The sequence below is a fragment of the Hemitrygon akajei genome, chromosome 7 (assembly GCF_048418815.1).
Source record: "Hemitrygon akajei chromosome 7, sHemAka1.3, whole genome shotgun sequence".
In the NCBI taxonomy this organism is placed as follows: Eukaryota; Metazoa; Chordata; class Chondrichthyes; order Myliobatiformes; family Dasyatidae; genus Hemitrygon; species Hemitrygon akajei.
Genome location: NC_133130.1, coordinates 183301897 through 183316750, shown reverse-complemented (window position 1 = coordinate 183316750; position 14854 = coordinate 183301897). Strand labels below are relative to the sequence as shown.

At 37.6% G+C, this 14854-nt stretch overlaps 1 protein-coding gene across 10 annotated transcripts in view; it reads right to left on the bottom strand.

The window, feature by feature from the left end:
* The window catches only part of kcnt1b (potassium sodium-activated channel subfamily T member 1b), a 490876-nt gene that overhangs the window by 23357 nt on the left and 452665 nt on the right, over positions 1–14854 (bottom strand). For 8 of the 10 annotated variants that reach the window (XM_073052840.1, XM_073052837.1, XM_073052836.1 and 5 more), the window contains 2 exons: positions 11636–11698; positions 5636–5720 (listed from right to left, as the gene is read on the bottom strand). In XM_073052840.1, the coding sequence (XP_072908941.1) occupies positions 5636–5720; positions 11636–11698 (148 nt within the window). The remainder of the gene's footprint in view (positions 1–5635; positions 5721–11635; positions 11699–14854) is intronic. The other 2 variants (XM_073052844.1, XM_073052845.1) reach the window with 1 other exon arrangement.

The following is a 14854-nucleotide window of genomic DNA, read 5'->3' as shown; positions in this document are numbered from 1 at the left end:
TGAAACCTTCCATCTCAAGATTGGTTTAGAAAAGCTAATAAGCCATCTTTTTCAATGTGATTAACCAACAGACCAGTAGCATTTATTAAGTTATTTAGATGTATCAGAACTACATGTTTCTTAACACAAACTCAGTGGAAGTACTTTCCCAAATTGTTGTTAATGGCAGCATCCATTATTGAAGACCTCCAGCACCCAGGGCATGACCTTTTCTCACTGTTACCATCAGATAGGAGATACAGAAGGCTGAAAGCACACACTCAGCAATTCAGGAACAGCTTCTTCCCCTCTGCCATCTGATTCTTAAATGGACTTTGAAGCTTAGGACACTACCTCACTTTTTTTAAATATACAGTATTTTTGTTTTTGCACATTTTAAAATAATCTATTCAATATATGTAATTGATTTACTTGTTTACTTATTATGTTGTATTTATTTATTTATTTTTTCTCCCTCTTTGCTATATTATGTATTGCATTGAACTGCTGCTGCTATGTTAACAAATTTTATATCACATGCCGGTGATAATAAACCTGATTCTGATTCTGACTACCTGTTTACCACAATTGCAGATAGTTGTCTCAGGCAGAAATTGTCCTTAAACCCTTAGAAGTAAAAACAGAAAATGATGGAGATTCTCAGCAGATCAGGCAACATCTCCAGGCAGAAAAAGAGTTAACATTTCAAGTCCATGATCTTTCATTAGAACTGGGAAAAGTTAGGATGGAAGTGAGTTTACACTAACAGAAAAGGAGCACTGAATAGAGAAAACAATGAACGTGAACAAAAGTTCAGGTACTGGAAACTACTGGGGTGGTTTTATTGTTCTTCAATCCCTCATCAGTTCGTATGTAATAGTTTTTCTATTCCACAGATATTGCTTGCTCTGTTGGGTTCTACCAATAACCTTACTTCAGGTTATCAGTAACTGCTATTTTTGATATTTCAAAGTTCCAGCAGGTTTCTTTTCTCTCCTCCTGTTCTCCCTCTACTTATCTGAACAATGTATTTATTATTAGCAATTCTTCTGTACTCTCTGAGTCAATACCAATCGATGCCATCAGTCTCCTCTCAATCTCCACCACATTACAGACATTCAGTAGAACAGAGTGATTTAGGAATAATGGTGCACAGTTCCCTGAAGGTGGAATCTCATGTGGATAGGGTGGTGAAGAAAGCTTTGGGTATCTGGCCTTTATAAATCAGAGCATTGAGTATAGGAGTTGGGATGTAATGTTAAAATTGTACAAGGCATTGGTGAGGCCAAATTTGGAGTACAGGCAGTCCCCGGGTTACATATGAGTTCTGTTTCTGAGTCCGTCTTTAAGTCGGATTTGTACGGAAGTCGGAACAAGTACATCCTGTATTATTTAGCGTCAGTTAGTCAAACGTTTGTCTTAATATATAGTATATATTTTATCTTTCCATGCATATAAAACACTTAAGAAACGTATGTATTCCAATAATTAAACCAGTGCGTTGCTCAGTAATAATTGTAGCTTTCATCGGGGCAGCACCTTTCACATGCTCCATTATTCTCACTTTATCCGTTATCCTTTAAAATTGTTCCAATCGTTGACCGACTGTAGCCTAATACTTTTCCAATGACCAATGGTGTTTCACCTGTTTCCAAACAAAATTATTTCCACTTTATTTTCAATCGCGATTGCTTCCCGTCAATGGACAGAAAACACCGCGGGCGGTGGCTCCTGAGCTTTGCCGGCTCCCAAGGTCCGCTGGGTCCTAAAGACCACCGGATTGAGACAGGCTAAATGGGACAAGTGGGGGCTGTGCTGAGTTTGGGTATTTGATCATCCACAATATTCCACGTGGGAATTTAAACTGGAAGTGGCAGTTTTTTTTTTACAAGGTCGAGTTGCAAGCTCAACATCAACCCAGCATGGATGGTACGGCACGGGAACGGTCTATCACTGGATCGAACTCGGGAAGCTCCATTCTCCAGCCCGGCGCTGATCTCACTGCTCCACCAGCCGACCGGAATGGGTGGGGGGGGGGGGGGGGGGTTCAGGGTGAATCTTACTAAGAAAAATTTAAGCCAAATACAAAGTTAAACTCTCAACACAGTGTCAATGGCAACAACTTAAAATGGCGGACGGCGTTGCGATCTGACTTAAAATGGCGGACTGTGTTCTCCTTCCTCGGTTCGTAAGTACGAGTTGTCCGTAAGTCGGACGTTCTTAACTCGGGGACTACCTGTATTGTGTACAGTTCTGGTCACCGAATTATAGGAAAGATGTCAACAAAATAGAGAGAGCACAGAGGAGATTTACTAGAATGTTACCTGGGTTTCAGCATCTAAGTTACAGAGAAAGGTTGAACAAGTTAGGTCTTCATTCTTTGGAGCGTAGAAGGTTGAGGGGGGACTTGATAGAGGTATTTACAATTATGAGGGGGATAGATAGAGTTGATGTGGATAGGCTTTTTCCATTGAGAGTAGGGGAGATTCAAACAAAAGGACATGAGTTGAGAGTTAAGGGGCAAAAGTTTAGGGGTAACATGAGGGGGAACTTCTTTACTCAGAGAGTGGTAGCTGTGTGGAACGAGCTTCCAGTAGAAGTGGTAGAGGCAAGTTCAATTTTGTCATTTAAAAAAAAAATTGGATAGGTATATGGACAGGAAAGGAATGGAGGATTATGGGCTGAGTGCAGGTAGGTGCAACTAGGTGAGAGTAAGCATTTGGCACGGACTAGAAGGGCCAAGATGGCCTGCTTCCTTGCTGTAATTGTTATATGGTTATTCTCCTTGGTTGTCCCCATCCTTCTCCCATTTCCATCTGTTTTACCAACCTGAAACATCAACCCAATCTCCTGAGTATTTCCAATATGGTTTTATTTTTTTAACTTTATGAATATTTGTAAAACTTTAGAACTGTCATATTTACATTACTGAGCTAACTAAAGCTTTTGATGAAACTGTCCATTTTTGATATTTTTCTCTTTTGTCTAGCTAAACATGTATTTTAAATCTTTAAAAGTTTTAAAATTGAATTTTAAAAATATTTGCTTGAATAATCTTCATTTCTAACATCCCATTAAATAATTATCTATGTAAATAAATTTGATACATGACTTTCTATTTTATTTCTAAAGTCATTTTGAATTGTCTGCTTCAGATTTGATTCCATTACCAGGGTAAAGAACTCATGGATCAGCTATCTTCCGACTAAGTTTATTGCAATTTAATAGTAACTTTGCATACAAGCTCCATTTCACCAACTGAGCTTTTGGTCTATTCAGTATTGAGGGTGTTCTGCATTGTTGAAGGTTGCTCTTGTTTGGGATACACAATCTATCACATATCCATTCAGGTGGATCTAAGACATTTTCTAGCATTATTCAAATGGCTGTCCTGGCCAACACTCATCTTTCTCTTAATATCTACAGTATATCTAAATGTTCACTATTGTTTCTGGGACTATTATAATTGGGCTGTTACATTTATCCATTAAGCGTAACAACATTTCCAAACATTTTAAAGACTTATGAAAACTATATAAATGGAAAATTTGATTACAACTGAAAACTTTCCCAAACAAAATACTGCCAATATTTTTTAAACACTGCTAATTTTGTTTTTACTTAATAATATATCCAGTCAGGCCTTCTAAAGTTCTTCCCACTTCAGGGTGGCCAGAATAATCAGTGCTAAAGCAAAAATCAGACTGATGCCCTAAACAGTGGCAATTAAATGCACATGCCTCTAAATGAGAAACTTGTTGACTTTAGTCATTCTTCAGGGACAAGCACAAAAAACCTAGGATGACAATTCTGTATTGCCAGTGCTGCTGTCTTTGGGGCAAGGTGTTGCACAGAGGTGTTGCGTGCTTCTTCGGTGCAAGCTAAAAATTTCATTGGACTTTTTCCAAAGAAGACAAGGACTGTTCTGGCAACATTTATCCTCCAGCCAACATCTCTACAACTGTTAACCTGCCCCAGGTATGCCTGCTCTTTGTTGGCTACATAGAATAGTCCATGTTCCAAGCCTTCCCTGGTAATATTCAACTCTTCCTCTGTTACTTTGATGACTGCATTGGTACTGCTTCATGCATCCATACTGAGCTCATCAATTTCATAAATTTTGCTTCTAGCTGCCAACCTGTCCTTAAATTCACTTGGTTCGTTTCTGACACCTCCCTCCCCTTTCTCCATTTCGTGAGACAAACTGTCAACCAACGTCTTTTACAAACCTACCGATTTCCACAGTTATCTTGTCTATACCTCTTCCTACGCTGTCTCCTGCAAAAATGCTATTCCCTTTTCTCAGTTCCTTCACCTCCACAACTGTTCCCTGGATGCAACTTTCCTTTCCAGGACGTCTGAGACGTCCTCCTTCCTCAATGAATGGCGATCCCCTCACTCCACTATTGATGCTGCCCTTACCTGCATCTCCTCCACTTCCCAAACATCCATGCTCACCCCATCTTTCTGCCACCTTAATAGTGATAGAGTTCCTCTTGTCCTTACTTACCACCCCATGAGCCTCTGCATCCAACATATCATCCAACGTAACTTGTGCCATCTCCAAAGGGATCCTACCACAATATATCTTTACCTCCCTCCTCCCCCCGGACATTCCGCAGGAATTGCTCCCTTCCCAATTCCTTGTCTATTCATCCTTTCCCACTAATCACCTTCCTGGCACTTATCCCTGCAAGCAGCCCAAGTGCTACACCCTCCTATTCACCTCCTCCCTTATATCCACTCAGGACCCCAGACAGGCAAGGCAACACTTCACCTCTGAATCTGCTGGGGTTGTCTATTGTGCCCAGTGCTCCTGATGTGGCTTCCTTTACATTGGTGAGACCCATCGTAAATTGGGGACTGCCTCGTCGAGCACCTCCGCCCATCTGCCACAAGTGGAACTTCTCTGCTGCTAAACACTTTAATGCTGATTCCCATTTCCTCAGGTTGGAGGAGCAACATTTTATATTCCATCTGGGTAGTTTCCAATCTGATGGCATGAATATCGATTTCTCCTTCCAGAAAAAAAGGAGTCTTCCCTCCCCCTCCCCTATGTCCCCCATTTTGGCCTTTTACCTCTTCTCTCCTGCCTATCACAACCTCCTGGGTCCCCCTCCTCCATCCCTTTCTCCTACAGTCCTCTCTCCTCTCCCATCAGATTTCTTCTTCTCCAACCCTTTACCTTTCCTACCCATCTGGCTTCACCTATCACCTTTCAGCTAGCCTCCTTCCCCACTGCCTCCACCTTTTTATTCCGGCATCTTCTCCCTTCTTTTCCATATCCTGATGAAGGGTCTTGGCCCAAAACATCAACTGTTCATTCATTTCCATAGATGTTGCCTGTCCTGCTGAGATCCCCCAGCATTTTGAGTGGTTTGCAACAGATAACCTTTGCTACCCTTCAACGGTCTGTCATTAGCTATAAAATACATGAAAGAAACAAGAAAGGTGCAATATTAATGCAAGTACTTTTCCAAAAATCTTAAAACAAGCTAAAATTAAGAAATTCTAATGTTATGGCATGAAAAGTTAACTGCTCATTGGGATTTTATTGGAGCTATGCAGAAAAATCATTTTCTTTATCAATAAGCTCCATTGTTAATAACACCACCTGCACCATCTGATAAAATGGTCACAATATTTAGGTACATACACAATATCGTTCAGCTCCAGTCGAGTGTCAGGTGGAGGGTTAATCAGAACATATGATAATGTATTCTGATGATCATTCATCTCATCTGAAGAAAAAAATTAGAATCAGATAAAAGTGTTTGATAATTGAAAACAGAATTAATAGTCCTTTCAACAAAATTTAGATTGTGTACAGAGTATCCTGAGAATCCACTCCCAAGGCTATGCTCATGATTTTCTATTTGTAGAACCATTACTCAACTATTACCAATAGCCGCCACCACGTGGCTATCAACCTCTTTCCTCACTGAGGTATTGGAGACCCATCTCCTGGCTGCTCCACATTGCACATGAATGCCCAATAGCCAATGCACATTTAATCCACCCAGCACGGCACAGAATAAAAGCCTCTCCTAAAGTTTGAGATGAAAAAAATTGTAAATTGCAAAATTTGACATGAAAAATTATTGGTTTTGATTTAATAAAAAGCATTACATACAAGTTAAACCTGGGAGTATACTTTTTACAAAAACTAAATGGCCATAATAATATCAGGTTTTACTCACCTCCATACATTTGATGACAATGACTTTATTGGAAACAGATTGTGGGAGGGTTATACAAACAGAGGCATTCACTTAGAACTGGCAAGAGACAAGCCATTCCTTGCTGAAGTTTTTTTTCCGTAGACTGTGGATGCCACTCAGATTTTTTGACTCAGAGTTTAATAGTGGAGAAATCAAGGTACAAATGCTTCCACACAACTTATGTGCACCAAGTAATGGACAATGAGTTCTTACTCCACTATACACTGTTATCCACAAACTTATTTAATGATAGCAAAAATCACTTTGCACTGTGATTGGCCAAAATCTCATGCCCTTTAGTTAGAAGTTTCCCACTCAAACAACCCTCTGAACAAGGACCCCTGAATCATGATTGAAAATAGCATTCCTCAATATATCAAAACAGAAGACAATTCACAAACATCTACAAAACTTGTTAAATTTGTTTAGTAAGTGTCATCCATCAACTTTACATACAACAAAAGGACTACAGTTGATTCCTGGTAAAATCATACTTGACCCATGCACTAATTGTACCCCACTCACTACCATCAAACAAATGTTAATCGCAACATATTTACCTCTAAAGAACTGTCAATCCATCAGTGTATGTAACCATATAGCTGGGACACATTGATTACTTTCTCCCACCCAATTAACCTGCATTGCATTGGCAAGAAAAATAGCTGCTGAAATCAGCCACGGAGCTTATACAAATCCTGAAGTGCAAATGGGCAATAATTATGTTTTATAAGGATTCAACTGCAGTACAAGATGCATTTTGTTAAAATACATATTAAATGAACACCTCAAAGAGATTAATATGAATACATTGGTGAACAGAAGTTTATAACACACCTCCTGTGCTCACATTTTCCCTTCATTGATAAAAAGGTCAAATGCACAATAAACTTCATAATACTTATTTGATAAATTCCAGATCTTTTTGGACTTGTATGTCCCATTTATTGATTGAGAATTATTCACTATTTTAGAATTAAAACAGAAGAGAAAAGGAATTTACAGGTGTGTTATAAAAAGTTATCACACAATGAAATCACTTTGGAACTATGCTGCCGACACCAAAGTTATGACTTGTGCAATAGCATGACGTGAACATTAAGAAATTAATTTCACTTAAACTGACCCTCACAGTTTATGGTGGTCACTCATGCAGACAGATAAGAAGCCATTAGATTATATGCTTTTCAGTGTTCTGTATGGAGGGATGGAAATTGTGTTCATTTTCTCTGAAACTGGTGGAAATTAGATGGGTATCGCAGAAGGGACTTGCCATTTCTCTGATGCATAGAAGCATAAAAAGGCCAAATTATTAGTTTACTTCACAAAAATAAGTTGCATACCCTCCAGCTGTACAGAGATGATTTTGACTGCAGCACATCAGGAGGCTAGATTTCCACATACTAACCAAGTGTAAGAACATCTAAACATCCCTCCTGAATAAAACTAACTACGTGCTGTCAGTCAAAAATACACTCTCAAGTGAAATCTGTGTGTCTACTTGCATGTGTTTTATACTATTGTTTCAGCAAGTGCCACATATTCACCGACCTAGATTTTTATCAGTGATCTGTTCTGACAATTGGAAGCGTAATGAACTATGCTGTTTTAATGAGAACAAGAACTTGTAAAATTAGATGACGAATGATTGCAAAGCCACAGAATATCCCTACTTGCAAAGAAATTTGCTATTTCTCAGTTTGTTTCTTTTCCATTGGGAACATGTGCATGGAAGTGTTATCGACAAAATTTATTCTATTATCTTTTCACGACAGCACGCTGAACATACTGTCTTCAATGGAAAATAAGAAAAACACTGGCATTTAAAGACTTTTCAAAACAGCATTACTTTAGACTGTGCAGAAAATTTCCCTTGGGCTACTACATCCATCTATAATTACATTTATTTATATATTGTATTTTTACTATTATTAATAAATCATGTACCATAAATAATTCATGAATTAATTTAAAATATAAGCAAGGAATATAAGCAAAGAATGCTCTGCTTTCACATTCACAATGTGGTTAATCATAAAAATCAAAATATCCTAAGGATACATGAACAGAACAAGGGTCTTTTAGCAAGTAATCTAAAAAGTAAATGCAATTTATCAAGCTCTTTCATCATGTAAAAGGATTGTGAGAGGGGCATTATTTATTAATTAGCTTACTTAAACAGTAATTGCTTATGAAAACCAAAAGCAAAACATACATGTAAATAAATCATCTTAAATGTCAGATTAATAAGAATATTGTAGCCTTTATCAGATATATGGAGTTCAAACATTGAGGTTTATTTTACATTCTACCCTGTGTTAATAATTGTTCTTATTCTCTTCTAGAGCACGAGCACTGTAGGTCTCCAGTTTTCAAAAGATGGGGTTCAAGATCCAGGCTTTTCTGGCAAGTACTTCATTTTAGAAATAATTTACAATAGTACTTTCAAATTGTTTTGGATTATTCTGAAGTTATTAGTTAAGTATTACATAAAGAATGCTCTTTATTAGTGAATTCAACATTGGATTGAGCTTCACACAGCAGACAATCCAGGCTAATGTTAGAAAATGATTTAAATACTTATATTTTGGGCTGGAGTTTTTGTCAGTAACTCTGATGTAAAATTGGCCATTGACACAAAGAAAGATATCCTGGATGGCCTTTTGTAGAATTCTTATGAGAATTATGAAAGGAAGAAATGCAGCATTGAAATGCAATTCTTTACTCATGCATTTGTACTTGGCAGTTGATTGAATAAAGATAGATAAATACTTCTGTTCATCATTCAAATTTTAAAATATTTTTGCACAGTTCTGTATATTATGTCTTTCTAGTTACCGGATAGCAATACTGAGCTAATACAAAGGTAAGTACTCTTAATTCTGTTTCCCAAGCACCTTCCTATTAAATGCATAGTTGCCCAATAGAAATTGGGTGACCTACTTCAACCGTTTACCAAAATGTGCCACCTTGCCAGGGACCGAGTGGTCTTGAAACCACGTTTCCTTCCTTGTGGCTCTACTCTTTATCTACCCAGCTGATTGTAAAAGCGGCAAATGGAAACTGAAAAGAGGCAGAAATAGTCACTTGCATTCCTGCACTCAAGCCAGATAATGTTTGATGACCATGTAGAGGTTGCAGTATTATTACGGCTGCCCGTTAATACATCTACCAATTTCCACTTTCACTGAAATCAAGGAAATTTAGAGGGGGAGAGGGAAGGTGCCAAAATCAACCCCACCATTATTTCAGTATACTACAATACCTTTCCAGTGTTTACTTTACTCAGAATACAAATTTAATATCAAACAATTAACAACATAAGGAATGCGTCAAAAAAGAGAAATGGAAGTGTCACTTGCTGAGCATCCCATAGCCTCCACCAGCACAGACAGATGCACAATACCACTGGATTACTGAAATTTGAATGAGGTCCAGTGGTTCATGCACACAACCCCGCTCCATGGAAGAAGCCCAATCCCCTGGCAAGTACAGTAAAGGGCAACACTACCACAATCCCAGTGTGTGGCCTTGAGCAGAAAAAATAACATCCAAGAAGACAAAATCAATATTCAAATTGGGGCAATTTGAGATTCCTGCTCTACCACTCATCCCAAGTATGCACTGTTTTTTAAAAAATATTTTGGCAATTAAAGCAATAATTGGTTTTAGCATCAAAGGGAGAATTGCAAGCTATTTTGTCCTTGTATAAGAGGTACCTTGGAACAAGTTGTTTCATATGTACCAGGAGCCACCAGATGAATATCTGAAGGTCTGCTTTATCCAGTGCTGAGCCTTGCTTTAGCATAATCTAGGGCAGCTTTCTTGTAAAAAAAAATTCTATATATTATCACTAAATACATGTATTCACAACTTGTTAATGATTTGAATTGTTTTAAAGTTTAAAAGATCTAATTTAATTAAGTTTTTACTCACTCAGCCAATTGAGTCTCAGTTAAGTATCCCAACTCAAGGTAGACTACCTCTTGACCCCAGGATGGCTTTTTGACTGTCTCTTCCATAATGCACAGCCTGCTGGTCAGAGGCTGTTTCAAACAGTTTCATATGAACAGATGCCATAAGTTTGAGTCAATGCAATAAAAAAACGATAATCGATCATTGCGTGACTGCTTAAAGTGCATGTGTAAAGATCTTCTCTCTGTTATTTTAATAGTTGATAAAATAAAATGTACAAAAAATCTATTAAAACAAAGCAGCACCATTCACAATGGTGATTTACATCCAAATATATCATTACAAATGGATTTATTTACAAACTATTTCAAATCTGTTGTTCAAATGTAAATAAATAATAAGATTGCTAACTTGGTTTCATCTTGCTATCTCAAAGACACTCCTGTTTATAAACATGAATGCTCACCTGCCCCGACAAGCAATTTGCAAGCTGTTTGATGTGTATTTTTGACTATCTATCAAACCCATTGTAAAGTTATACCTAATCTATATACAGTATTCCTTCATATCTTGCTGGACACTGGCGTAACTTGGGATGTGTGGTAGGTATATATGCATTTCAATGTGATATTAGTAGGGTTAAACTTCCATGAAACCTTATTTGGAGCTTTTCAAACAACAAATAAAGCACACTGTATGAAAGAGATGCCAACAATTATAACATAACCCACAATGTTTTTCAGGCAGTCAGAGCAGGGTTAAAGAAAGAGAAGAAAGAATTTCTAATTAGGATGGGGAAATCAATTAGGGAAGTTTGAAGTCACTCTGCCCTATATTTCAATCAATGATCTGTACTTGATATAAGTATAATGTAATACTGTGTTCTAAGTTCGCTAGTTGTTGTCTACATCTAAACATATAGCTGTGTGGTGTATGTACATACACTGTAGAGTTTAGGCAGCAAAGTAATGATTTTTAAAAACTTATTGGACTAGGTTCTTAACTTGCCATACGTCACCTGCTGCAAGTTGTGCCATGTTTATAACAGGCTGCCACTTGGCCAGCAATCTACCTTATACCTGCAGGGAAAGCTACGAAAGGTATAGACTCATTCTGAAGTATTAAATAAATTATAAATCAGAGGCTGAAATGTCTTTTCTTAAAATACAGTTTCTTTTCAACTGCCAATCTTAGATATTTAATCCTAGTCTGTAAATATACCAAATTAGATCCCTTAGAGAATACAGATCACTCAACTCGCTGCTAAAGTGCTAACATTGTGTTGAAAGTCTTATAATAAAATAAGACAGATGTGATATTTCTGGATCAGCTGTGGGAAGTGAGAATATCCTGGAATGTCAAATGCCTAATAAGAATGATTCCCTGGGCACAAATGTTCCTTGACACATTGAGAAATATACAGTGGGCGCTTCAACATGGTAAGCTGCTATGAAAGTTGGCATTTCCTATATTATACAGTGTCTGTGGAGGGTCACTGTGTTACCAGGGAGAGAATTTACCTTGCAAATATCCAAGGTTTACACGATTCATCACATCACTGGCTGTTAAATTTGCTACATCCTCTACAGAACACACACACACATATAGAAAGAGAGAACGAGATTGTAATAGTGTTCAAGATGAAGATTAGCTTATATGCTATTGATAGAGAGAAACAAAGAAAGAAGAAACTACTATGGAAAATGTACAGTATATTTCCCAAGTTACCAATTTCTTTATTTCCTATAACTAAAAATACCATTTTGTTCAGATTATACATCAATAATTCAACTACGTGATGATTCTTGGTACAATTAAAACATAATAATAGCAAACTCTACTTATACTATTCTGTTTGTCCAGATTATTTCACACTGATGATAATACATTTATCTTGACTAACACAGCAATTCTGTGAACACTCTTGAAAAAAGGTTAGACATATGATGAACTGTAGATACAACTATATCTAGTAGTGATAACTCTGCATCAACTATACCACCTCTAAATTTTAAAAATAAAATGTCAGGGCATTGGGTTTAAGTGGATTAGTTTCAAAGCTGGAACAATAAGGTTGAATTGAATGTGTTTCTTTGTGTATTCAGCCAACATTTTCAAATATTCATCAACTATTATCAGACAAGCAACAATGATAAGAAATGCTTTATTAATTTTCTGCTGGACAGGCATGTCATCAGTGGGAAAATTTTAAATTTACTCTCAGATGAATAGTATCAGATTTTGACTGACAGTTGAAATATAAATGGTATAGTCAATAGATATATACTCGGTAGCTGCTTTATTAGGTACACCTGTGCATTAATGCAAATATCTACTGTAATCAGCCAATCACCTGACAGCATGCAGATGTGGTCAAAAGGCTCAGTTGTTGTTCAGACCAAACCTCAGAATGGGGAAGAAATTTGATCTAAGTGATTGTGACCAGGGAATGAATGTTGGTGCCAGATGAACTGGTTTGAGCACATCAGAAACTGCTGGTCTCCTGAGATTTTCATGCACAACAGTCTCTAGTGTTTACAGAAAATAGTGTGTGGGCGAAAACGCCTGGTTAATAAGAGAGGTCAGAGGAGAATGGCCAGACTGGTTCAAGATGACAGGACGGTAACAGTAACTCAAATAAGCATGCATTACAACAGCACTGTGCAGAAGAACATCTCTGAATGAAGTGAATGGGCTACAGCAGCAGAAGGTCACAAACATACACTCAAAGGCCACTTTATTAGAATCAGGAGATACCTAATAAAGTGGCCACTGAGTGTTACCTCCTAGTGCTCAACAAAATTCAAAACTGTAATGACAGTCAAAATTAGTCGAGCTTTTAATCTGATTAGAGTAATCGAATTACTTAAGTTATCTTAGTATAGATGGATAAACAATGGAATGTGTACTTTCCAATGAAACTAGTCCTAATGGATTCTTTCATCAATGAGAAAAATATAATCTAGGAATGAGCACAGTGGACAATCTACAAGGGTTCACGATAAAGAGCGCTCACACACCTGAACAGCCAGGGCTTCTGACCAAAACCCATTAGTGTTCCACCATGATGAACCCCATTGGTGTGTATTCAGCGACAGGTTACTATCGATGCAATGCTCCTCAGACAGGATGAAGAGGTCAATACTCCCCAATGCCATTAGGCTTTACAATTCTACCGCCAGGACTTAAGAACTTTTTAAAAGCTATTATTAATGCTTTTTGAGATAGTGATTTAGATGCATATCATATTTTTTACTGAGTTAAGTATTGTATGTAATTAGTTTTGCTACAACAAGTGTATGGGACATTGGAAAAAAGTTGAATTTCCCCATGGGGATGAATAAAGTATCTATCTATCTATCTATCTATATTAAAGTGTTCATTTTAAATTGGTGCCTTGAATATAAAAACATCAGAACAGGCATCTACTTTTCATCTCCCTGCATTTGGTTCCAATAAACTCAATGGAAACTATGTTAGAATGGATGTACAACCAGCAGTCAAAATACATCAGGCACTACAAATGAATTTCTCTCCCTGGATACTTTAAGTCAGGTGGATCTGGAAGATCTCAGTGCTTGAGGTAAACAGATTTTCCAGTGTGTGGCTGGAACATCATTACTGTGCCAACAGCAGAAAATCATCTGCTCACTAATGTCTGATAAGCATTGGCAGCTAGTTATACACCTGCTCTAACATATGGATTCATTTGCTTCAGCCATATGCAAGGAGATGAATACCATCAGAGGCTGATACTTTTAAATCATTCAGCATCAGGGGCTGAATTGCTCCAGGTGCTTTTCACAGTCAGTGAACAAGATCATTGGCCTTGCTCAAGATGGAGGAGGAATGCTGACGATGATAGAGGGGTGATAAAAAGAGGAGGGAGGGATCCATACTTCACATGGCTTCCTTAATAATTGCTCTAACCACGACTCTATGAGAAAGGCAACAGAATTATACAGCATTGGAACAGGTCCTTCAGACCAGCGAGGGCACATCCTCCAATAAACACCCATTTTACATTAAACACATTTTATTCTCCCCAAATTTCCATCACCTCCCCTGAGATTCTGCACCCTGAACCCTGATAGTTATTTATTGCCAATTAACCTGTCAATCCTCATACCTTTCAGACGTGAGAGGAAACAGGGGCATCTGAAGGAAACGGCATGCAGTCAGTGGGAGCTCAAACTCCACATAATCAGCACTGGAAGTCAGAATTGAACATGACTGCTAAAGCTGTGAAGCACAAGCTCTACCAAGTATACCATTGTGCTGCCTACTTATGTATAAAAGAGTCTTTTGACAAGAGACAATTTTATCAAAACGGTTGGTAAAAAGTTCAGCAAAATTTCTCAATTGCTTTCTTAGCAAACGAGGCTTTTGATCAGGAGCTCACATTGGTAATATTGACTCAGGCTGGTGCTAGCAGTGTCAATCTGCGTTGAATTGTTGAGCATCACTCTTTAAATTAATAACTATAGATTAGGTTTCAATGTGAAATAATGAAAGGCTATACTTAAATATCTCTGAATTTATCATCATAAAATTTTAACGATTTTATAATAGAGCAACATTTTCCAAAGCAGTTCTTGAAAGAAGAGAATAAGATAGAAACTACTGATTTCAATTACTGGCTAGAAAGTATTTGATTGCTCCTAAGCAGACATTATTCTCCTGTGTAAAAACAGTTTTGGAACAAATAATTAAATTTACCATTTAGAGGATTGATAAGA